A 25,862-nucleotide genomic window follows, 5' to 3' on the forward strand; every position below is an offset into this window, starting at 1 on the left:
ATCTCCCCCACCAGCCTCTCCCTCTCCCCCCCGCTCCCTCCACTCCTTGTGGGCCCTAATGGAGATCAGCTCTCCCCTCACCACTGCCTTCAGTATCTCCCATACCATCCCCACTCAGACCTCCCCATTGTCGTTGGTCTCCAGGTACCTCTCTATACTTCCTCGGACCCGCTCGCTCACCTCCTCGTCCACCAACAGCCCCACCTCCAAGCGCCACAGCGGGCGCTGGTCCCTCTCCTCCCCCATCTCCAAGTCCACCCAATGCGGGGCGTGGTCTGAAATGGCTATTGCCGACTACTCAGTATCCTCTACTCTCGCTATCAAGATGAAAAAGTCAATTCGGGAATAAGCCTTATGGACATGTGAGTAGAATGAAAATTCCCTCGCCCCCGGCCTTGCAAATCTTCAAGGGTCCACCCCTCCCATCTAGTCCATAAACCCCCTCAGCACTCTAGCCGCCGCCGGCTTCCTGCCCGTCCTAGTCCTACAGCGATCCAGTGCCGGATCCAGCACCGTGTTAAAGTCTCCCCCCATTATCAGGCCCCCCACTTCCAAGTCTGGGATCCAACCCAACATACGGCGCATAAAACCCGCATCGTCCCAATTCGGGGGATACACATTGACCAGTACCACCCTCTCTCCCTGCAACTCACCACTTACCATTATGTACCTACCGCCATTATCTGCCACAATGCTCGACGCCTCAAACGATACCTTCTTTCCCACCAAGATCGCCACCCCTTAATTTTTGGCATCCAGCCCCGAGTGAAACACCTGACCTACCTTTCCTCAATCTTACCTGGTCTGCCACCTTCAGGTGTGTCTCCTGAAGCATAGCCACATCCGCCTTAAGCCCCTTCAGGTGCGCGAACACGTGGGCCCGCTTAACCGGCCCATTCAGTCCCCTTACATTCCAGGTTATCAGCCGGATCATGGGGCTACCCGCCCCCCTCCCCCGCCATGACCCCTCCTCGCCCAGCCACGCGTCCGCACCCCACACCCGGCCCATTCCCCACAGCGGCATACCCCCGTCTCGACCCCCCCCCCACTCGCTCCAGCTCCTCCTTGTCCTCCTTGACCATAGCAGCAGCAACTCGATTCCCCCCGCCCCCGGCTAGGACCCATCCCTGATTTACCCCATTGCACTTCCGCAAGTCAGCTGACTCCTGCTGACCCCGGCCACTGCTGCCTCTCCTTCGACTCCTCCCATTGTGTGGCACCCTCCTCTCCCGTCCCCATCCATAGGCTCTCCCCCTCCCCCTTCCGTTCTAAGCGCGGGAAAACACCCTCGCTTCCCCTCCTGGCCCCGCCCCCTCCAGTCTTCAGCGCGGGAAAAAGCCCGCGCTTTCCACCTACCAGGCCCCGCCACCTCTGACGCAGCTCCTTTTACAGGCCCGGTCCCCTCATCCCTGACTCAGGCCTCCCCCTCCCCCGCGGGGCCCCATCTCACCTCCAAGAGCCCCCCCGACCAACCCAACCAAAACAGTGCCCAACCCGCCCCAGCCACCCTCACCAACCCAAAAGAGAAAAAACACAAAGAAAAAGAAACCCGGAGCAATACAAAGGCCCCCCTCAAAACAAAAATAAACATAGCATATCAACCGCAGTCCCCAATCGCCCGTCCCGACCCTCAATCTGTGTCCAACTTTTCAGCCTGAACAAAGGCCCACGCCTCCTCCGGAGACTCAAAGTAATGGTGCCGGTCCTTGTAGGTAACCCACAGTCGCGCCGGCTGCAACATGCCAAACTTCACCCCCTTCCTGTGCAGCACCGCCTTCGCTCAATTGTACCCGGCCCTCCGCTTCGCCACCTCCGCACTCCAGTCCTGATATATCCGAACCTCCGCGTTCTCCCACCTGCTGCTCCTCTCCTTCTTGGCCCACCTGAGCACACACTCCTGATCGACGAACCAATGGAACCTCACCAGCACCGCCCGCAGAGGCTCGTTAGCCTTTTGCCTCCTCGCCAGCACTCTATGGGCCCCTTCCAGCTCCAGGGGCCCCTGGAAGGACCCCGCTCCCATCAGCGAGTTCAACATGGTGACCACATAGGCCTCCATGTCCGGCCCCTCCAGCCCCTCCGGGAGGCCCAGAATCCGCAGATTCTTCCGCCTCGACCAATTCTCCATCTCCTCGAACTGCTCCTGCCATTTCTTGCGTGCCTCCACCTTTACCGCCAGGCCTAAGATCTCGTCCTCATTGTCAGAGATCTTTTGTCGAGCCTCGCGAATCGCCACCCCCTGGGCCGTCTGTGTCTCCAGCAGCTTATCAATAGACGCCTTCATCGGCTTTAGCAGGTCCGTTTTAAATCTCTCTGAAGCAGCGCTGGATACCCTCCTCCTGCTCTTCTGCCCACTGCATCCACGCTGCCTGGTCTCCGCCCGCCGCCATTTTGTCTTTCTTCCCTCGCACCTTCTTCGGGTCCACCACCACCTTTTTTGTCGCCCCGCTCCTAGTTGAAGCCATATACTGACCGGGAGCTGTTTTAGACTCCTTCCCACACCGGGAAATGTCGGAAAAGTGCCGTTGGGGTCCCTGAAAAGAGCCCAAAAGTCCGTTTTTGCGGGAGCCGCCGAATGTGCGACTTAGCTCCGCATAGCCGCAACCGGAAGTCGAAGCAGTCGATCCTTAAGTGACTTTTTAATCTAAATGAGAACAACCAGTAAATGAATGTAGAGAAATATAAAATTCTGAAAATGTCATTTTACTTTTGCGATTCATTATTTATTCAGTAACTTAGAATGATCTCTAATGGATAGGACTTGATAAAATTTGTTACAATTGTCTAGCTTTTAAGTCATACAATATTTGCATAATGATGACTATGGACTGGATTTTCTGGTGAATACATACTACAATGCACGTGTAATACAAATCATTGTAGTCACAGGCTTTAAAAAATTGTTCTTCGGATGAGGGTGACTCTAGCAAGGCAACATCTATTGCCCTTAGAAGACGATGGTTGGCACTGCCTTTTGAAAAAAAAATTAAGGCATTAGGGTCCATTCAGCCACATATTATGGAACTGGAGTCCCATGCAAATCAGGTTGTATAGGGGTGACCAATTCCATTCCTGATCAGTGTTTTATTTTGTGTCCAATTCTGGGCACAACACGGTAGGAAGGATGCTAAAGCCTTCTGAAGATTGCAGAGGAGATTTACCAGAATGGTATCAGAGATGAAAGACCTTGTATACATGGAGAGACCAGAGGAACAGGGACTATTCTCCTTCCAGCAGTTGAGAGAGGTTAAAAAATTACCTTGAATTGAATTTTAGAACACTGTGAACGTAATACTTCCATGACCACTGCACTGCTGTATCCTTATTATTCTGAAGACCACATTTCTAGGGATGTATTTGTCCTTTCACCATTGAGCATAAACCTGACTTTAGTGGACTGACAAAGCACCGAAGGAGGCCTTCGAAAGAAATGTACATTAAGTCGCACTTCCCTGCACTCCCCTTGTAGCCCTGTAATTCTTTCCACCAAGTGCTTCTCCAAATTCCGTTTCAAAAGTTAACATTCAATTTCCTCCACCATCATTTCAGGTAGTACATTCCTGATCATCATAACTCACGGAGTAAGCATTTTTCCTCCTCGCGGCACCTCTGGTTCTTTTGCCTATTAATTTAAGTCTGTGCCCTCTAGTCACTGACCCTTCTTTTACTGACCCCTCCTGCCACTGGAAACAGTTCTCCTGATTCACTTTATCAAAACACTTCATGATTTTGAATACCCCTCTCGACCTGTTTGCTGGAAGGAGAAACCAAAGTCTTTCATCTCTGAAACCATTCTGGTAACTCTCCTCTGCTCTCTTCAGAAGGCTTTAGCATCCTTCCTACCATGTGGTGCCCAGAATTGAACACAAAAAACACTGATCAGGTCCCAGCTGCAGTGGGGTTCAGAATAGCTTGTGTTCGCTGCCTCTACCTATAAATTCAAAGTTTCCCCTTTTAACAGCCACTGTCAAACACCCGCTTTGAAATTGTATCAGTTGATCTGTATTTCCTCACTTCATTTTTCCTGTAAAATGAATTACTTTGCTCTTCTTTGCATTAAATTTAATCTAACACATGCCTCCATATTTCACCAGTCTATTTCCTCCTGCAGTCTGTTACTATTCTCATCACTGTTTATTGCATTTGAGTTCTGTGTTATCTGCAAACTTTGAAGTTATGGTGTATATACCGAAGTCCAGATTATTAAATATATATCAAAAATAACAATGTCGAGAATCAAGTCACATAAATTGTGATTTTGTCGCCAGAATTGTAAACAATCAAAAATCTGGTTCTGGAATTTGGCCTTTAGATTAAGGAAACTAGATTTTAGTTGTGTAAATGTTAAAAATGTAGTGCACGTTCTTAAAAGAATGTTGCTGTTCAAGGGCGTGTCATACTAAAACTTATAATTCTGTTCTATTATATGAATATTTCACCGAATCTTTGTTCTTGCTAATTATTTCTACTAGGATTGTGAAAATGTCCAGTCCAAACCTCAACATTGTAACAATTATTGGGAGTGTTTTCACTTATATCAGTGGATATATGTTCGGGATCGTGGAAGGGAAAACAGCTACACTGGAAATGCCAATCGAGCTGTTATTTCAGGTGAGGAAACATAAGGAACCATGTGATGATGTATGTGTGATTACGCTGAGACCCAGGGCTTAATCAGTGGTGCACAATATGAAGGGATTTATGTGAGTAAGAAAAACACTTGCCCTAATTTAATCTGACCTATCAATCGTAAAGCAACACTGGCAAAGTTGTTAACTGCTGTGCAAGTCTTCGGCAAGAGTGTCAATGCTGGGTACCAAGGTGGCGCAGTGATTAACACTGCTGCCTCACGGCGCCGAGGACCCAGATTCTATCCCGATTCCAGGTCACTGTGCGTGTAGAGTTTGCACATTCTCCCCATGGCTGGGTGGGTCTCAACAACCCAAAAAGATGTGCAGGGTAGGTGGATTTACCATGCTAAATTGCCCCTTAATTGGAAAACAAATTGGGTACTCTAAATTTATTTTACAGAAGGAGTGTCAATGCTTTCATTTATTTTGTAAGCATGAGGTTAATGGGGCTGGATTCTCCGATTTGCAGACTAAGTGCTGACGCCGGCGTGGGAACAGTGGCATTTCACGCCAGAAAAAACATCGCAAAAGCTGCACCGATCCTCCGTCTGGTGGGGGCCTAGCAACCGCGCAGCGTAAAGCCTCTGGCATTACCTGTGGATACGGCCAGATAATTGCCGGGTCCGTGGCCGCGCACGTGCACGGCGGCAGCCTGCAGCGGCCGCGCTGTGCAACATGGCACCGGCCGCACGGGGACCCGACCTGCCAAAAACTGCCCCCCTGTAACCAGCATCGCCACCCACGGACCACCCCCACCAGTCCCCCCAGCCCCCAATGAAGGCCTCCCTGCCAGCGGAACTGCTCCCCCCCCCCCCCGCCCAGACTGTGGCACCGTTGGACTCAGTCCGTCGCCGCCACGCGGGGTCCAGGAAAAAAGAAGGATGTGTTCCACACCAGTGGGAACTCGGCCCATTGGGGGCGGAGCATCTGGGGAGGGCCTCAGGTTTCTGAGGGGCGGAGCATTGCAAAACAGGAGCTGTCCCCATTTTGGAGCAAACGGGGATTCTTTGGCCGATTGCCAAACGCGATTTCGGTGTCGGCGACCGGAGAATCCCACCCATGATCTTTTATCTATGGGACATAAAGTGGAAACAATGATTAGAGAAATTTTAATATGTCTGAGAATATCTCACAGGATAGTTGAGGGATAAACTCTTTTATCCCAAGGTTTGAATTCCACGTAGATAACTGTAGTTGTTTGAGAAGAGGTTTATGTGGTTTATTGGAGAATATTTCAATGTAGATTTTAAGTTTTGGAAATAAAAGGAAAGTTTTTTGAAAATATAAAAAATTCACAACATAGTAAATGGTAGAGAAAATATTCATAAAAATTGAAACCTGGATTTAATTCTATATGAAATTAAGTTATGTCATACAGTTTGGGGCTTCACGGCAGCACAGTGGATGGCACTGCTGCCTCACAGTGTCAGGGACCCGGGTTCAATTCCGACTTTGGATGACTGCGTGGAGTTTGCACTTTCTCCCCGTGTCTGTGTGAGTTTCCTCCCACAGTCCAAAGACGTGAAGGTTAGGAGGATTGGCCACACTAAAATGTCCCTTAGTGTCCAAAGGTGTGCAGGATAGATGGGGGGTCACAGGAATAGGGTTGGGGAGTGGGCCTAGGTAGGGTGCTTTATCAGAGGGTCGGTGCAGACTCGATGGGCCAAATGGCCTCCTTCTGCACTGTAGGAATTCTATGTTCTAAGTTATCTCTACGGCTAGTTGGAATCCAGTAATGTGCATGGGAACTAAATGTATATTCTTAAACTTTCAATTTAATGTTCCTGCAGAATGGGCATACCCTCAAACAGCAGAACCTGTCACAATAAGAAGAGGTTCTGTTCTAATCCCACCAATGGGATTAGAACAGAAAACCTAAATTACAACAAAAAACTTGTTATTTTTTAATACTTCAGTCTCAACAGGAAAATTCATCCCTCACAAACCATTCATGGAGACTTAGAGCAGTGCTTTTCAAACATTTTTTCCGGGGTACCACTTTTGCCAACTGGCTAACGTTCGGGGACCCACTCTGGCTAACCTTGGCGACCCACGCTGAATAATCTCTGTGACACAGGCCACGTCCGCTTACCTTTAATATGAAAGGGGAGCCTGCTTAGTCCTCATGATCTCACTTCAGGTGCAGACGTCAGCAAGTTCCTTTGTGCTGTCTTCACCTTTATGAAAATAAATCCAACTTTGCACATGTAGGTTGTCGTGAAGGGCAGTAACAACAAAATGCTTATTTTACTCAGCATTGGATACTCCTGGGAGATGCTACACCAGAATGCTGACATCCTCATGGGCTTTTGATGTGTTTTTAATGTAGTATCAGTCAGCTACAGCAGTGTAGTCTTTTCATTTGGAGTCAGCTCTAAGTTAATTACTGAATATGGCTTCTCAACCTCAAAAGGAATTTTTCACCCACTGCTTCTCTTTCAAAATCTGAAACTTCTCCTCTCATTTTCCAGTACTTCCCTGCATATAGCACACATGAGCTTTGCATCCTTATTTGCATTGGTACAATTGACAAAACCATACCTGTAAAAATCATCTTTATACTGCTTTGTTCCTGAGTTAAGCATCTTCTTTATAGGCTGCTAACCAGAGGTCATGGAGCTCTGTACAGAACTAACACTAGCACTGCTCTATCATGCCCTGGACTCTAATAAGCAGCTCTCTCCAGCAGATTCTGTTGTGAGATCCTGTCCAATAGGTAAACTGTCTAATTGAGTCTCAGGCCATCTCTTACTTTCATAAAAACCATTCATCTTCACAGTTAACGTGACTTGCTTGCCAGCAGCTGGAAAATGGAAGCAACACTGCTCTGTGATTTGGTACCAAAAGCATGTAACTGGAGAGTGCTTGATGTCAAGTGTCCGTGCAGGGCATGTGACCTGTTCTCTGCTGCCGCAGAGGGTGAGGGCTGTCATTCGGGGGTATGTGGAGGTGAATAACACGGGTGAGGTTTTGGCCGCCACGCTATGGGAGGCACTTAAGGCAGTGGTCAGGGGTGAGTTTCTATCAATCCGGGTGCACAGAGACAGGACGGAGCAGGCAGAGATGGCTAGGCTGGTGAAGGAGATCCTGTGGGTAGATAGGAGGTACTCGGAGGCCCCAGAGCAGGTTTGTTGAAGGAGCGGCAGAAGCTCCAGATGGAGTTCGGGTTGGCGTCCACAGGGAAGGCAGTGGAGCAGTTAAGGAGGGCCAGGGGGGCAATGTACGAATATGGGGAGAAGGCAAGTAGGATGCTGGCCCACCAACTTAGGAAGCAGGAGGTGGTGAGTGAAATTGGAAAGGTGAAGGATGGGAGGGGAAGGCAGTCTTGGACCCGGTGGGGGTGAATGGGGCATTTGAGGAATTTTATAAGAGGCTATATGAATCGGAGCCCCCAGTAGGGCGAGAGGGAATGCGGCGATTTCTAGATGGGTTGGAGTTCTCTAAAGTGGAGAAAATCTGGTATTGGGGCTGGGGGCACCCATTAGAGTAGTGGAAATGATGGAGGGCATGGGGGCAATGCAGGCAGGGAAGGCCCCGGCCCAGATGGGTTCCCAGTGGAATTTTATAAAATGTTTCGGGAGATCTGGGGCCCTTGAGAAGGGGGAGCTTCCCTCTGCGTTATCGCAGGCTTCGCTATCCTTAATTTTGAAGAAGGATAAGGACCCAGAGCAGTGTGGGTGCTACCGCCCAATCCTGCTGCTAAATTCTGGTGCCAAGCTGTTGGCAAAGATCTTGACCTCGCGGATCGAGGACTGTGTGCCTGGGGACCAGATGGGTTTGCAAAGGGGAGGCATCTGTTGGCGAACATTAGGCGTTAATTGAATGTGATTATGATGTCCCTGGTGGGCTAGGAGGTGAAGTGGCGGTCACTATTGATGCACAGAAGGCCTTTGATCGGGTGGAATGGGAATATCTGTGGTAAGTACTGGGACGGTTCTGGTTCGGGTAGGGATTGGTGGATTGGGTCCGGGTGCTATATAGGGCGCCGGTAGTGAGTGTTGGGACGAATCGGGTCAGTTTGGGGATTTTGGATTGCATCATGGGACAAGACAGGGACGCCCACTCTCCCCATTGCTTTTTGCCCTGGCGATAGAGCCATTGGCAATGGTGCTTAGAGCGTCAAGGAGTTGGAAAGGGATAGTGTGGGGGGAGGGGGGGTTTGGTGGAGCATAGAGTTTCGCTATACGCAGATGATCTGTTAGTTTACATTTCAGACCCTTTGAGAAGCATTGGGGGGATCATGGGCATTTTATAGGAATTCGGCCAGTTTTCCGGGTAAAAATTAAACATGGGGAATAGTGAGGTCTTCCCGATCCAAGCAAGGGGACAGGAGGGGAGGCTGGTTTAAAGTGGTGGGGTTGAACTTTAGATTCTTGGGGATATAGGTGGTGTGGGGATGGGACCAATTGCACAAATTAAACCTGCCGCGGTTGGTAGAGCAGATGAAGGGGGATTTTAAGAGATGGGACGTGCTCCTGCTATCATTGGCAGGGTGGGTGCAAACTTGTGAAAATATCGGTGCTTCCGAGATTTTATTTGTTTTTCAAAACCTTCCGATTTTAATCCGAAAGGCCTTTTTTAGGAAAGTTAATGCCCTGATTTTGGGGTTTGTTTTGGCGGGGAAATTCCCATCCCAGAGAAGGTGCTGCTGGAGCGGGGACATTGGGGAGTGGGCACCTTGCCAAATTTAATTAACTATTACTAGGCAGTGAATATAGCCACGGTTAGGAAATGGGTAGTGGGGGAGGGGTCGGTGTGGGAGCGGATGGAGGCAGCCTCTTGTAAGGACATTAGTTTAGGGGCACTGCTGATGGCGCCTCTGTCATTCTTGCTGGCCAGGTACTCCACGAGCCTGGCAGTGGTGGTGGCCCTAAGGGTGTGGGGACAGTGCTTCGGTCTGGGAACCATAGATTTGCTCCAGGTGGGGGGGTTTTGGACACGAGGTTCCGTGAGTGGCGGCGGGCGGAGATCAAATTGTTTGGGGACCTATTTGTGGGGGGGGAAGCTTCTTGAGCCTGGAAGAATTGGAGGAGTATGAGCTGCCCAGTGGGAATGGGTTCCGGTTCCTGCAGGTACGGAATTATGTTAGAAAGCAGGTGCAGTTCCTTCATGACCTGCCACCCCCACGGCTGCAGGACAAAGTGGTGTCGAAAACAGGAGTTGTCGCGAGTAGGGTGTTGGAGATTTATAGGGAATTAATGGAATTTGGAGGACCCGCAAACCATGTCCACATGTTTTGGGCTTGTCCGAAGCTGAAGGGATTCTGGCGGGGATTCGCTGACGTTATATCTGAGGTACTGAAGGTGAAGGTTGTCCCAAGCTCAGAACTGGCGCTTTTCAGAGTGTCGGAAGACCTGGGAGTCCAGAGGACGAGGCCGACATCTTCACCTTTGCCTCCCTGGTATCCTCCGGAGATGGACCTTGTTGGAATGGAGGGACTCAGGGTCGCCAAATCCGGCGCTGGGGGTGGTTTGTTTTATGCATATATATATATATATATAAATACCTTCATAAAAATATTTTTTTAAAAGAGCTTTGTGACCCCTCTGTGACCAAGCAAGGAGGTCCATGTGAAAATCAAGTCTTCAGGGAGCTGGGCCTGGGGACTCCTTGTGCGTGCTTAGCCTGTCAATGCAGGAGGGTGATGACGATTTGCAGTGGGGAAAGTTTTGATGCTCCTCACCTTTTGCGTGTCTGATTCCTGTCTGTTTTCTGCCACCAGCTGACTCCCCGGTTCATGTGTGAGTGAAGTGAGGATTGGACCTACATCCCTTTATCCTATAGCACTAGAGAGGGATTAAGGGCAAGAGTCTAGGGTTCGCTAATTAATGCCAGAATCCTTCTAGGATATAAGGTTTGAGTGGGTCTAACCGTTTCCCTTACATTGAGGGCCTGTGAGAAAAGCTATGTCTGGATGGGGTGGAAGACCTATCCCAGTGGGAAGAGGATCAAACAGATTGAGGCCTTAAGGTTGTGAACAAGAGATTTTGACAAGGTGATAAGAATATAACATAAGAACATAAGAACAAGGTGCAGGAGTAGGCTATCTGGCCCTTCGAGCCTGCTCCGCCATTCAATGAGATCATGGCTGATCTTTTGTGGACTCAGCTACACTTTCCCGCCCGAACACCATAACCCTTTATTCCTTTATTCTTAAAAAAACTATCTATCTTTATCTTGAAAACATTTAATGAAGGAGCCTCAACTGCTTCACTGGGCAGGGAATTCCATAGATTCACAACCCTTTTGGGTGAAGAAGTTCCTCCTAAGCTCAGTCCTAAATCTACCTCCCCTAATTTTGCGGCTATGCCCCCAAGTTCTGCTTTCACCCGCTAGTGGAAACAACCTCCCTGCATCTATCCTATCACTTCCCTTCATAATTTTATATGTTTCTATAAGTTCCCCCCCCCCCCCCCCGCATCCTTCTAAATTCCAACGAGTACAGTCCCAGTCTACGCAACCTCTCCTCGTAATCCAACCCCCTCAACTCTGGGATTAACCTAGTGAATCTCCTCTGCACACCCTCCAGCGCCAGTACGTTCTTTCTCAGGTAAGAAGACCAAAACTGAACACAATACTCCAGGTGTGGTCTCACTAATGCCTTATACAGTTGCAGCATAACCTCCCTAGTCTTAAACTCCATCCCTCTAGCAATGAAGGACAAAACTCCATTCGCCTTCTTAATCACCTGTTACCCTGTAAACCAACTTTTTCAACTCATGCACCAGGACACCCAGGTCCCTCTGCACAGCAGCATATTTTAATATTTTATCATTTAAATAATAATCTGTTTTGCTGTTATTCCTACCAAAATGGATAACCTTACATTTGTCAACATTGTATTCCATCTGCCAGACCCTAGCCCATTCACTTAAACTATCCAAATCCCTCTGCAGACTTCCGGTATCCTCTGCACTTTTTGCTTTATCACTCATCTTAGTGTCGGCTGCAAACTTGGACACACTGCACTTGGTCCCCAACTCCAAATCATCTATGTAAATTGTGAACAATTGTGGGCCCAACACTGATCCCTGAGGGACATCACTAGCTACTGATTGCCAACCAGAGAAACACCCATAATCCCCATTCTTTGCTTTCTATTAATTAATCAATCCTCCATCCATGCTACCAGTTTACCCTTAATGCCCTGCATCTTTATCTTATGCAGCAACCTTTTGTGTGGCACCTTGTCAAAAGCTTTCTGGAAATCCAGATATACCACATCCATTGGCTTCCCGTTATCTACCGCACTGGTAATGTCCTCAAAAAATTCCACTAAATTAGTTAGGCATGGCCTTCCCTTTATGAACCCATGCTGCGTCTGCCCAATGGGACGATTTCCATCCAGATGCCTTGCTATTTAGGACATAGAAATATACAGCACAGAACAGGCCCTTCGGCCCACGATGTTGTGCTGAACTTTTGTCCTAGATTAAGAATAAATTAATCTACACCCCATCATTTTACCGTGATCCATGTACCTATCCAATAGCCACTTGAAGGTCCCTAATGTTTCCAACTCAACTACTTCGAGGCAGTGCATTCCATGCCCCCACTACTCTCTGGGTAAAGAACCTACCTCTGACATCCCCCTTATATCTTCCACCATTCACCTTAAATCTATGTCCCCTTGTAATGGTTTGTTCCACCCGGGGAAAAAGTCTGACTGTCTATCTATTCCCCTGATCATCTTATAAACCTCTATCAAGTCATCCTCATCCTTCTCCGTTCTAATGAGAAAACACCTAGCACCCTCAACCTTTCCTCGTAAGACATACTCTTCATTCCAGGCAACATCCTGGTAAACCTCCTTTGCACCTTTTCCAAGGCTTCCACATCCTTCCTAAAAGATGCATCATCACCTCACGGCTCTTAAATTCAATCCCTCTGCTAATGAACGCTAGCACACCATAGGCCTTCTTCACAGCTCTATCCACTTGAGTGGCAACTTTCACAGATCTATGAACATAGACCCCAAGATCTCTCTGCTCCTCCACATTGCCAAGAACCCTACCGTTAACCCTGTATTCCGCATTCATATTTGTGCTTCCAAAATGGACAACCTCACACTTTTCAGGGTTAAACTCCACCTGCCACTTCTCAGCCCAGCTCTGCATCCTATCTATGTCTCTTTGCAGCCAACAACAGCCCTCCTCACTATCCACAACACCACCAATCTTCGTATTATCTGCAAATTTACTGACCCACCATTCAACTCCCTCATCCAAGTCATTAATGAAAATCACAAGCAGCAGGACCCAGAACTGATACCTGCAGTACGCCACTGGTAACTGGGCTCCAGGCTGAATATTTGCCATCCACCACCACTCTCTGACTTCTATCGGTTAGCCAGTTTGTTATCCAACTGGCCAAATTTCCCACTATCCCATGCCTCCTTACTTTCTGCATAAGCCTACCATGGGGAACTTTATCAAATGCCTTACTAAAATCCATGTACACTACAGCCACTGCTTTATCTTTAGCCACGTGCTTGGTCACCTCCTCAAAGAATTTAATAAGACTTGTGAGGCAAGACCTACCCTTCACAAATCTGTGTGACTATCCCGAATCAAGCAGTGACTTTCCAGATGCTCAGAAATCCTATTCCTCAGTACCTTTTCCATTACTTTGCCTACCACCGAAGTAAGACTAACTCGCCTGTAATTCCCAGGATTATCCCTATTCCCTTTTTTGAACAGGTTCTTCCTTGATGATAGATTCCAGCGTCTTCCTGACTACTAAAGTTAAGCTAACTGGCATATAATTTTAAAAAAATATATTTTTATTCTCCTTTTTCACATTTTCTCCCAAATTTGCACCCACCAACAATAAACAATAAGCAGTAATAAATATAATGTCAATCCCCATATCAACAACAACAATCCCATCTTCCCACCAACCCCCAAACAACTGCCCGCATGTTAACATAAACAAATAACAAAAAGGAATCAGGAATCACCCATAGTCACCATTAACAAATACAGTCCCCTCCCCCAACCCTCCCAACCACCCCCCACTAACGTTTGATGTGATCCAATTCTCGAAAGTGCACAATGAATAATGCCCATGAATTGTAGAACCCCTCCATCCTTCACATCAGTTCAAACTTAACCTTCTCAAGAGTCAAGAATTCCAACAGGTTCCCCCGCCACGCCAGGGCACAGGGTGGAGAGGTTGCTCTTCATCCCAACAGGATCCGCCTTCGGGCGATCAACGAGGCGAAGGCTACAACATCTGCCTCCGCACCCGTTTCCAACCATGGCTCTTCCGACACCCTGAATATGGCCTCCCGAGGGCCCGGGTCCAGTTTTACGTGCATCACTTTCGAGATTACCCTAACAACCTCCCTCCAGTAATCCTCCAGCTTTGGACAGGACCAAAACATATGAACATGATTTGCACCCCCCCCCCCCACCCGCGCCCCCCCCCCCCCCCCCCCGGGCAACATTCACACACATTTTCTACCCCCTCAAAGAGCCGGCTCATCCTCGCCCGTGTGAGGTGTGCTCTGTACACCACCTTCAGCGGTATCAGCTCCAACCTTGCACGAGGTGGAGGCCTTCACTCTCCGGAGCACCTCACACCAGAACCCCTCCTCCATATTCTCTCCCAACTCTTCCTCCCACTTTGCTTTGATCCCTTGCAGTGGTGCCTTTTCCTTTTTCCAAAATAGCCCCATAAACCGCCGACACTACCCCCCTCTCCAGTTCCCCTGTCGTCAGCACCACCTCCAGCAATGTGGAGGCCGGCTCCACCGGGAAGCTCTGTATCTCCTTCTTGGCAAAATCTCGAACCTGCATGTATCTAAATATTTCACCCTGCTCCAGCGCATACTTTGCTCCCAGCTCCTTCAATCCTGCAAACCGACCCCCAAGAAACAAATCTTTTAGTGTCTTAATCCCCTTCTCCTCCCATTACCGATAATTTTCCTCCCACTTCCCTGGCTCAAATCTGTGGTTCCCCCGAATGGGCATTTCCCTTGACCCTGCCCCCAACCCGAAGTGTTGGCGAAACTGCCTCCAAATTCTCAATGAAGCTATTATTACCGGACTCCCTGAGTATTTCCCCGGGGCCATCGGGAGCGACGCTGTTGCTAGTACCTTCCATCCCGACCCCCTACATAAACTCTCCTCCATTCTGACCAACTGGGAATTAACCCCTCTGATCCAGCTCCGCACATTCTCCACATTCGTCGCCCAGTAGTAATACATCAGGTTCGGAAGATCCAAACCTGCTGCCTGCCTTCCCCTCTGTAGCAGCACCTTTCTAACTCTGGTCACCTTCCCTTCCCATATGAACGAGGTAATCGTTCCTTCAATCTCTCTAAAAAATGCCTTTGGCCGGAAAATCGGCAGGCATTGGAAAATAAACAGAAATCGCGGCAACACGTTTATTTTAACCGCCTGTACCTGACCCGCCAGTGACAGAGGGATACCATCTCACCTTGTCAGATCGGTTTTCACTCTCCCCACCAAACTAGAAATGTTGTACCTGCTTACAGGCCTATGATTACCCGTTTTGTGCCTAGCTCTGGATAGTCAGAGGCTTTTCCCCAGGGTAGATGGGTCAATTACTAAGGGGCATAGGTTTAAGATGAGAGGGGCAAGGTTCAGAGGAGATATACGAGACAAGTTTTTTTACACAGAGGGTAGTGGGTGCCTGGAACTCGCTGCCGGAGGAGGTGGTGGAATCAGGGACGATAGTGACATTTAAGTGGCATCTTGACAAATACATGAATAGGATGGGAATAGAGGGATAGGGACCCAGGAAGTGTAGAAGATTGTAGTTTAGTCGGGCAGCATGGTTGGCATGGGCTTGGAGGGCCGAAGGGGCCTGTTCCTGTGCTGTACTTTTCTTTGTTCTTCGTCAGCTCCTTTTTTAAACAGTGGTGTCACGTTTGCTAATTTCCAATCCGCCGGGACCACCCCAGAGTCTAGTGAATTTTGGTAAATTATCACTAGTGCATTTGTAATTTCCCTAGCATCTCTTTTAGTACTCTGGCATGCACTCCATCAGGGCCAGGAGAGTTGTCTACCTTTAGTCCCATTAGCTTGCCCATCACTACGGGCGTCATTCTCCGACCCCCTGCCGGGTCGGAGAATGGCCGTTGGCCGCCGTGAATCCCGCCGCCGCCCCCGCCGAAGTCTCCGAAGGGAGAAAAGTCGGCGGGGCGTTAATGGCGCCGCTGCCGCGGAGAATGTCACGGGTCTGCGCAAGGCAGCCGATTTTCGGCCTGCCGATATTCTCCCTTCCGGATGGGCCGAAGTCCCGTCGACGTGATGACCGTTCACGTCGACGTGAATCAAACCTCCTTTTCATCGGCGTGACCCGGTGCTCCAGGCTCACGCCGACCAGCGAGGAGGTGAGTGACGGCCTGGGGGGTTGGCTCTGGGCAGGAAATGGCGTGGCCGCAGACTGATTGCCTGAGGAGAGGTGTGTCTCGGCTTGTGTGTGTGTGCGGCGGGGGGGGGGGGGGGGGGGGGTGGTTAGAGTAGGCTGGGCTCCGGGGGAGTGCCGGGAGGGGTCCGTGCCGGGGTGGAGGTTGGGGGTTGGGGAGGGGGTCCGTGCCGGGGTGGAGGTTGGGGAGGGGGTCCGTGCCGGGGTGGAGGTTGGGGAGGGGGTCCGTGCCGGGGTGGAGGTTGGGGGTTGTGGAGGGGGTCCGTGCCGGGGTGGAGGTTGGGGGGGGTCCGTGCTGGGGTGGAGGTTGGGGGTTGGGGAGGGGGTCCGTGCCGGGGTGGAGGTTGGGGGTTGGGGAGGGGGTCCGTGCCGGGGTGGAGGTTGGGGGGGGGTCCGTGCTGGGGTGGAGGTTGGGGGGGGGTCCGTGCCGGGGTGGAGGTTGGGGGTTGTGGAGGGGGTCCGTGCCGGGGTGGAGGTTGGGGGGGGGGTCCGTGCTGGGGTGGAGGTTGGGGGTTGGGGAGGGGGTCCGTGCCGGGGTGGAGGTTGGGGGGGGGGGGGGGTCCGTGCCGGGGTGGGTGATGGGAGGGCAAATGAGTTGGTCCACCTGGCCAGGTGCCAGCCTCCAACAGTTGGACCCATGCGGTCCATGCCACCTGGCTGGGGGGAGGAGGGGATATGGGCAATGATGACATGTCGTCGTTCCCCTCCCCCCCACCAGGCCGTCATGTTTTCAGACCATCCAGCGATGTTGGCCGCCGTGGTGGCAGCCGCTCATGTCTATGTTGCCCTGGATGAGGAGGAGGAGGAGGAGGAGCGTGCCAGAGAGGCGGCGCAGGCTGCCGCAGAGGGGCAGGCGGCAGCCGCCCAGGCTGGAGGGACACCTGACCGACAGGACGAGGAGGGGGAGGAGGACGTCGCGGCCCCACGGCAACGGAGGCACCCGAGGGCGCCCCGTGTGTACCGGCCCCGGCAGTCATACCAGGACCTCACGGACCGGGAATGCAGGAGGAGACTCCGGATGAGCCGGGAAACCGTGGCACACATCTGCCACCTGCTGGCACACCTGTCACCGCGTGGCACTGGCGGGGGACACCCTCTCCCCGTGTCCGTCAAGGTTACGGTGGCCCTGAACTTTTATGCAACGGGGTCATTCCAGGCACCGAGTGGGGACCTGTCCGGCATATCGCAGACATCGGTGCATCGGTGCATCCGGCCAGTGACAGATGCCCTTTATGCCATGGCGCACCGCTACATCCGCTTCCCCGTGGACCGGGCCAGCCAAGATGCCCGGGCCGTGGGCTTCTCTGCCGTTGCCGGGTTCCCCATGGTCCAGGGCGCGATCGATGGGATGCACGTCGCCGTGCGGCCACCTGCAGATAACAGGGCCGTGTTCACTAATAGGAAGGGGACCTATTCGATGAACGTACAGGTGGTCTGCGACCACCGCATGATGATCCTGCACGTCTGCGCCCGTCACCCAGGCAGTGTACACGACTCATTCGTGTTGTCGCGGTCATCCATCCCCGGCATGTACGAGGGACGCCATCCCCGGCTGAGGGGCTGGTTGCTGGGCGACAGGGGCTACCCATTGCGATCGTGGCTGATGACGCCTATACGGAGGCCACGCAATGAGGCGGAGAACCGCTACAATGATGCCCATGTAGCGACAAGGGGAGTGATCGAGAGGTGCTTTGGCGTGCTGAAGATGCGTTTCAGGTGCCTGGACCTCTCTGGGGGCGCCCTCCAGTATCGGTCAGATAGGGTCGGCCGCATCATTGTGGTGTGCTGCGTCCTGCACAACATAGCCCAGCAGAGGGGCGATGTGCCGCAGGCAGAAGAGGGCGGAGTGGAGGAGCAGCAGGAAGAGGCCCAGTCCTCCCCAGATGAGGGGGATGAGGGCAATGGTCAGGGCAGACGGGGTAGACACAGACGGGTGGCTGTCCACCGTTACCGGCTGGCCCAGCGGGCACGGGACAGACTGATAGACGCCCGCTTCACTGACTAGATGGGCGTGGGAATCGGGTAGTATGGCCACAGACCGCACACCATGACAACAGCCGACCACCCACACCCCCCACCCATCCACCCACCCAGCACCCTCACCCCCCTCCCCAACCCCACACACCCCACCCGCATGCACACCACCCCCCCACTCCCAATTGCCGATCCACCGGCGGCACAACGGGCCGGGCTCACCCAGTTGCGGGTGGACGCGTGTCTATCGCAGGCCATGGAGAATGATGACAACCCGCCTCCGATGAGCTCCTGGCTCTATATCGTTGGACTATGTCTGACCCATGGCCACAGTACCACCATCCACCCGGACCATCCCTGCATGCGGCTGTGACACTGCAGCGCACGGTCCCGTCCTCTGCCCGGGGGATGTTGATGGCGGCCCAGGGGGAAGGGGGCAGACTCACCTGGGGCTGAGGTAAGACCACCCCTCACACACACACTTGCGCTCAACGTACATGACACCCCCGCACACTTTGAACAGAGCACAAAGGCAGCTTCGGTAGGTGTAACATTGACTTTAATAACCAAAGGAGTTCATGCACGTGCCCTAGCGCCTAAAACTCATCTGTGCCCTGCACCCGTGCCAACTTACTCAGTGTCTAATTGTTTGGCCTTACGGGCCCTTTGACTACGTCTACGTGGTTCCCCAGACGGTACAGCAGAACTGGAGGTGGACTCCTGTGATTCCTGCCCTCTGACACTGGATCCCTTTGGCGGCCGTTTCCTGGGGCGTCCTGGCCTAGATGGGCCAGGCTGCGGCCCGGGCGACTGGGATGGCGAGCTGCCAGCCTGTCCTGCCCGTTGCCCACCCGATGCACCTGGGACGGAAGGGGGGGAGTCCGAGGTGTCGCGGTGTACCGGGACCTCCCCTACAGAGGGAGCCGGGACGGACCACACCACCTCCTCCTCCCTCGGGGTGCCCGATGGCCCCCAGGCCTCTACATGGGTGGGGGATGCGAACGGACTGGCCATCCGACGCGCCCCCGACATCTGGCGCTGCCAGTCCTGGAGGCCCGTGCTGGTATCGACAGGGGTCTGCAGGTTTGCAGCCATGGAGCCCAGGGGGTTGTCGAACCCTGTCTGCGACAGTGCGACGCCAGTTCGCACATGGCCACTGGCGCCGATGCCCTCAGCGATGGCCTGCTGAGACTGGGCCATGGCCTGCAGAGACTGGGCCATGGCCTGCAGAGACTGGGCTATGGCCTGCTGAGACTGGGCCATGGCCTGCTGAGACTGGGCTATGGCGTTGAGTGCCTCTGCCATCTGGCGCTGGCACTGGCTCATGGCCTCCTGTGAGAGGGCAGCCATTTCCTGGGCCACAGACGCCGCCTGCACGGAAGGCCCCAGGCCTCGCAAACCGTTCCCCATGTCTGACACCGTCGCACCCATTGCCTCCACCGCGGACGGCACCCGTGCGGTGTCAGCCTGGGTGGCACGCATGACCGGGACCACTCCCAGCTCCTGGACGCGGGTGGACTCCTCCACCTGCGACCGCAGCCGCCGCAAGCCACCCGTCACCCTATTCGCTCGTCTCCGTGTCGGTGGTTGCATCGGATCTATGTGTGGGTGTGGTAACTGCAGGAACCCGGGATCCATCTGGGCGGCAGATGTTCGCTTGGCCTGGGCTGCCCTCCGACCGCCCGGTCCCTCTGCTGCTCCTACCTCCACCTTCTGTACCGGGACGGCTGTGTTGTGCGCACCAGTGAGTGTACCAGACGCCTCATCACTAAAGTGCCCAACCGTGGTGAGTGTTTCTGCGATGGTGGAGGGTGTTGGTGACAGCAGTGGCGTTGTGTCGTGCTCTTCGTCCCACTCTGAGTCCATGGCACTTTGGGGTGGGGGTTCGTCTCCACCCATCCACTCTGAGTCACTGTCCGGTATTTCGTCTTCCCGGGTAGGGGTGTCCTGGGTAGTGCTGTCCCGGGTAGTGCTGTCCCGGGTAGTGCTGTCCCGGGTAGTGCTGTCCCGGGTAGTGGTGTCCTGGGTAGTGGTGTCCCGGGTAGGGGTGTCCTGGATAGTGGTGTCCTGGGTAGTGGTGTCCTGGCTCGGATGTGACGGGGGCCTGTGGCTGCCCCCCTCATCGCTGGGTGGTCGCTCCCGCACGTGACGGGGGTGTCGTCTCCCTGTTGCTCCAGGTCTCTCCGTCTCCCGTGGTCTCCGAGGGGCATCCTGCAGGCGTCGCATGCTGGAGGGTTCGGGTCTCTCCGTCTCCCGTGGTCTCCGAGGGGCATCCTGCGGGCGTCGCATGCTGGAGGGTTCGGGTCTCTCCGTCTCCCGTGGTCTCCGAGGGGCATCCTGCGGGCGTCGCATGCTGGAGGGTGCGGGTCTCTCCGTCTCCCGTGGTCTCCGAGGGGCATCCTGCGGGCGGTCTGCATCTGCGGGGATGGGTGCCTGGACGTTTGGTCCTGCGATACACAATGAAGCATGCATGGTTAGACATCAGGCAGTGATCAGGTGATACGGGAGAGGGGGATATAGGGAAGGGGGGATATGGGGACGGGCTGTTGGTGGCTCACTTGCTCGTGGGGCCCCGACCTCTGCATCAGCAACCTCCCGGTCCTCAGGTCCGCCAGCCAGTTCCAGGGCCCTTTCCTCGTGTACGGTCAGTGGCCTCTCATCAGCGGGCCCTCCTCCAGTCCTCACATGCTCCCTATTGTTGTGTGCGCGCTTCTCCTGGGGGGGGGGGGGTGGCAGGGGTAAAAGGCAACAGTGTTAGGCAGGTATATGAATGCACGCCATCGGTTGCGCGTGCATTGCAGAGGTTAAGGTTAGGGCTGGATTCACTTGGGGATATGGGGGATATGGGGGAGGGGAGGATATGGGGGAGGGGGGATATGGGGGATATGGGGGAGGGGGGATATGGGGGATATGGGGGAGGGGGGAATATGGGGGATATGGTGGAGGGGGGATATGGGGGAGGGGGGATATGGGGGAGGGGGGATATGGGGGAGGGGTGATATGGGGGATATGGGGGAGGGGGGATATGTGGGAGGGGGGATATGGGGAGGGGGGGATATGGGGAATATGGGGGAGGGGTGATATGGGGGAGGGGGGAATATGGGGGATATGGGGGAGGGGGGATATGGGGGAGGGGGGATATGGGGGAGGGGGATATGGGGGAGGGGGATATGGGGGAGGGGGGATATGGGGGATATGGGGGATATGGGGGATATGGGGGAGGGGGGATATGTGGGAGGGGGATATGGGGGAGGGGGGATATGGGGAATATGGGGGATATGGGGGAGGGGGGATATGGGGGAGGGGGGAATATGGGGGATATGGGGGAGGGGGGATATGGGGGATATGGGGGAGGGGGGATATGGGGGAGGGGGGATATGGGGGAGGGGGGAATATGGGGGATATGGGGGAGGGGGGATATGGGGGATATGGGGGAGGGGGGATATGGGGGAGGGGGGATATGGGGGATATGGGGGATGGGGGATATGGGGGAGGGGGGATATGGGGGAGGGGGGAATATGGGGGATATGGGGGAGGGGGGATATGGGGGATATGGGGGAGGGGGGGATATGGGGGAGGGGGGATATGGGGGATATGGGGGAGGGGGGATATGGGGGAGGGGGGGATATGGGGGAGGGGGGATATGGGGGAGGGGGGATATGGGGGATATGGGGGACGCTCACCCTGCCTGCTCTGACGAGGTCGTTCACCTTCTTGTGGCACTGGGTGCCTGTCCGTGGTGTTAGGGCCACAGCGGTGACGGCCTCTGCTACCTCCCTCCACAGACGCCGGCTGTGGCGTGGGGCAACTCTGCGGCCGTGCCCGGGATACAGGGCGTCCCTCCTCTGCTCCACCGCATCCAGGAGCGCCTCCACATCGCGTGACTCGAACCTCGGGGCTGAGCGACGGCCAGCCATCAAGTCGGGTGTTGCGGTCGGCTGTTCCGGTCGGGTGGGGGGGAGCTGCGCGGCCTTATGAGCCGTCACGCCGTGCAGCGCGTATGACGCTGCACGGCGTGAACCACTGCGCAAGCGCGGATCCCGTTACGTCGCTGCTAGCCCATTTCGGGCCGCAGACTATCGGCCCATTTTTATGACGTGACGCAAGTGGGATTTGCGCCGTTTTTTGCGCCGATCGGCGGAGTTTCCGCCGATAACGGAGAATTTCGCCCTACATCTTTAGTGATAACAATCGTCTCAAGGTCCTCACATGTCATAGCCTCATTTCCATCAGTCACTGGCATGTCATTTCATTATGACCTCCACTAGCTGTGCCTAACATCACCCGTATCAACTCTGTGCCCCTGCAACTCCTTACTCTTGCAAGCCCTCCCACTATGTCTCAGTGTATACCCAGGATGCACATCAGAAATGGAGGCGGCCTGTTGCATTCCAAGCCCAGTTGCCTGAGAGGCCCTTGGCAGGTGTCCTCAGGAGGACCGGGCCTGAAGGGCCCAAGCCTACTTTGGAGTAACACTGATGTTGCCATGTCACCCTGTTCTGCCCGCTGTCCCTGAGATGCGCCGGATCATGAAGGGGGATTCAAAAGGGCTGGTCACTCCCAGGGTCTCCTGGATGGAAGGCCCCGGGATTTGCTCCAGCACTTCCTCCTCCCTCTGGATGCTCGTCGGCCCCTGGGTTTCTCCATGAGGTGGAGGGACAGCTGGACTGAACTCCAGAAGCCTCAATGTCATTTGGCACTGCCAGTCCTGGAGGCCCACCAGTTTCTACACTATGGTGTCAAACCCCTCAGCCATGTTCCTCAGGGACTAAGTCATGCTTTGGAGTTCTCCAGTCATGGCTATGATGACATGCCCCAGGCTTTCCACTGCACATGCCACTCTTGCAATATTGGCCTGGATGCCACGCAATATCGGCAACATTTCCTGTGACTGAAGGCTTTGGGCTCCTTCATTCGGCCTTGCAGTTGCAAGAATGTCGCTGACAACCCCTCCTGATATTCCCGGCTCTGCCTTTGCATCTTAAGCAGCTGAGGGCCAAACTTGTACAGAGGCATGACACCTGGATGGGGCACAGCTGAGTCTTGATATCCAGCAGAGCTCCAACTGTTCGATCCCGGGGATATTGCTGTCTCCTCCACCTCGTGCATCAGAAGCAGTGTGGTGGTCACCAGATAGTGACCCAGATGCCTGACTTCTAGATTCGCCCACCGAGGTGCTTGTCTCTGTACTAGTGGATGGTGTGGGTGATAGCTGTGACCTGAATTTGTGTCTTCTTTGGTGATCTCCTCCGAGGTCTGTGGAGGGTGGCCAATGGGGCACTGCTGGTTGACAGCTGAGGCTCATAGGTTGATTTTCCTTCAAGGCAAGGGCCATGGTTTTAGTACATGGCCTGGTCAAGGGTTTGGACAACAAAAAACTCAATTGAGACAGGTCATCTGAATGAAGGTGCAGTCGCTGGCCAACTTCGCTCTCTGTGCAGGCCCGCTCCTGGTCATCCCCTGTGAGCTCCATGGCCCACCCGCAAAAGGAGTCAAGATCCTTATGTCGGGCATTCCACCGCCAGCCTTCTCTCTCTCTCTCTGTAGTTGAGGGCAATCTTCTCCTGCAGAGGCCAAGGACAAATGGCATGGGTGGGTACTACACTTAAGCAGGGAGAGGTTCTGATGAAGAGTGCCAGGGTGGGGCCGGGGTGGGGGGTGGTTTGAAGATTATGCTAGGAGGTCAGGTGCTGGGAACCTGCAGTGGCAGCTTGTGGGTTTCAAGGTGACATTCCAAGGTTGACGTAAGGATGGAGTGTCAAGTGGAGACAAGGGGCACTTACCCTTGCAGATCGTAGTAGGTTGTTCATTTTTTTTCCCCACATTGGACCCCCATCCTCTTAGTCAGGCTGCTGGTACTGACTAGTGCTGCCACCGTCTCTGTGGTCCATCTCCTCCACGTCATCCAGCAATCAAGTGAGCTGGGCACATTCTACCGAAAGGTAGGGCTCATTGCTGAAAAAAGAGACAGGTTATCAAAACATGTTTGTCTTGCACTCAGCAGGACTGACACAAGAATACTAAATTTCAAAGGGAGCAACAGTTAATACTACATGATAAAAGGGCGCTGATAGGTTGGCAAGTTGATTATGATTATGAATGAGCGAGGTGTTGCCATGAAGAATGCACCAGCAGCTATTGTTCCCCATGATTTTGTTTATTTCAAAAAAGACACAATTGATTTTGATTTGATTTATGATTTATTGTCACATGTCCCGAAGTAGAGTGAAAAGTATTTTTCTGCGACCAAGGGAATGTACACAGTATGTACATAGTAGACAAAAAAGAATAATCGACAAAGTATATTGACAAATAGCACATCGACAAACAGTGATTGGTTACAGTGTGGAACAAGGGGCCAAACAAAGCAATACAACAGCATAGAGGGTCGTGCATAGTGTTCTTACAGGGAACAGATCTGTCCGAAGGAGAGTCGTTGAGGAGTCTAGTAGCTGTGGGGAAGAAGCTGTTCCTATGTCTGGATGTGCAGGTCTTCAGACTTCCGGACCTATTGCCTGATGGAAGGGTCTGGAAGAGGGCAAAGCCTGGGTGGGAGGGGTCTCTGACAATGCTGTCTGCCTTACTGAGGCAGCGAGAGGTGTAGGATGCCCAATGCCTGGGCATAGTCTGTTGCTTGTAGAAGAGGGTTCTGTGTTTGAATTTAAGTAGCTTCGAGCAAAGGTAAGTGCATCAAAAGCACTTGTGAGTCCAACTGATCATTTTAAATTAGACGTTTGTGTAATTTTTTTTCTCCAATTCAAGTCAATTTTATTTAATTGAATTTTTAACTTGCCTGTGGATTCAGGAACGAGGAGAATAGGGATAGGATAAACACACCATTGTTCCAGCAAGACCAAATCCACTGCATTCTTATCCAGCAACAGTTTTAAACTTTCCAGCACATGGTCATAAGGATCTTTCTTGCTATTCAAGCAAAATGACAGTGCTGCACAATGCATCTCTCTACCCAAGTCAAAGCAAACAGCTCAAAAAACAAATACAATGACTGCCAGCCAGAAGGTGAGGGTGAAAAGTGGAGCCAAACTCCCCATAAGACAGCTCAGTTAGCTACACAAATGCCTGTGGCTTTGAAAGCAAGACAAATCGTAAAGGGACCTTTGCACTTGTGTCATACTCAAGTGCCAAGATTGGGAAAAAAGATGATGATAGTGACCTGTGGCGGGATTCTCTGATCCTGAGGCTAAGTGTTGACGGCGTCGTAAATGACGTCGCGTTTTACGACGGCATCAACAGGCCTCCAGGAGCAGTGATTTTGAGCCCTTGAGGAGGCCAGCACGGCACTGGAGTGACCCACACCGATACCGGCCTCAAATGTGCGCCGCGGGTCTGCGCATGCACGCTGCGACCGGCGCGATTGAACGCATGCGCGGTGGCTTCCTTCTCCGCGCCGCCCCCAACGCAACATGGCGTAGGGCTAAAGGGGCATGCATGGAGCAAAAGAGGCCCCAAGCCTGAGAGGCCGGCCCGCCGATCGGTAGGCCCCGATCGCAGGCCAGGCCACAGAGGAGGCCCCCCCCCCCCCCCGCCCCGGGGTTGGACCACCCCTCCCCTCCCCCACCAGGCCGACCCTGAAAAGATGCACATTGAGGTCCCGCAGGGTAAGACCACATGTGGCCAGCACCGGTGGGACTCGGATTTATTTTGCGGCCAGTTGATCCATCCCGGGCCGAAGAATCGCCAGGCCGGGCACGAATCGCGCGACGCCGCCCGACGCCAGACAGCGGAGAATCGGCGCCATTGGCGATGGCACAGTCAGTGCGACGCCAGTCGGGGGGGCCGCTTTTTACCCGGCCCCTGACCCGCGCCGTGCCGACCGCGCCATCGGCAATGGCGCCGATT

General features: G+C 53.3%; 1 protein-coding gene across 1 annotated transcript in view; it reads left to right on the forward strand.

Annotated features, from left to right (window-relative positions):
• Positions 1 to 25,862, forward strand: part of gpr156 (G protein-coupled receptor 156) — a 148,063-nt gene that overhangs the window by 59,076 nt on the left and 63,125 nt on the right. The window contains exon 3 of the mRNA XM_072515517.1: positions 4,473 to 4,611. Within this exon, the coding sequence (XP_072371618.1) occupies positions 4,473 to 4,611 (139 nt within the window). The remainder of the gene's footprint in view (positions 1 to 4,472; positions 4,612 to 25,862) is intronic.

The sequence above is a fragment of the Scyliorhinus torazame genome, chromosome 8 (genome assembly GCF_047496885.1).
Source record: "Scyliorhinus torazame isolate Kashiwa2021f chromosome 8, sScyTor2.1, whole genome shotgun sequence".
Taxonomy (NCBI): Eukaryota; Metazoa; Chordata; class Chondrichthyes; order Carcharhiniformes; family Scyliorhinidae; genus Scyliorhinus; species Scyliorhinus torazame.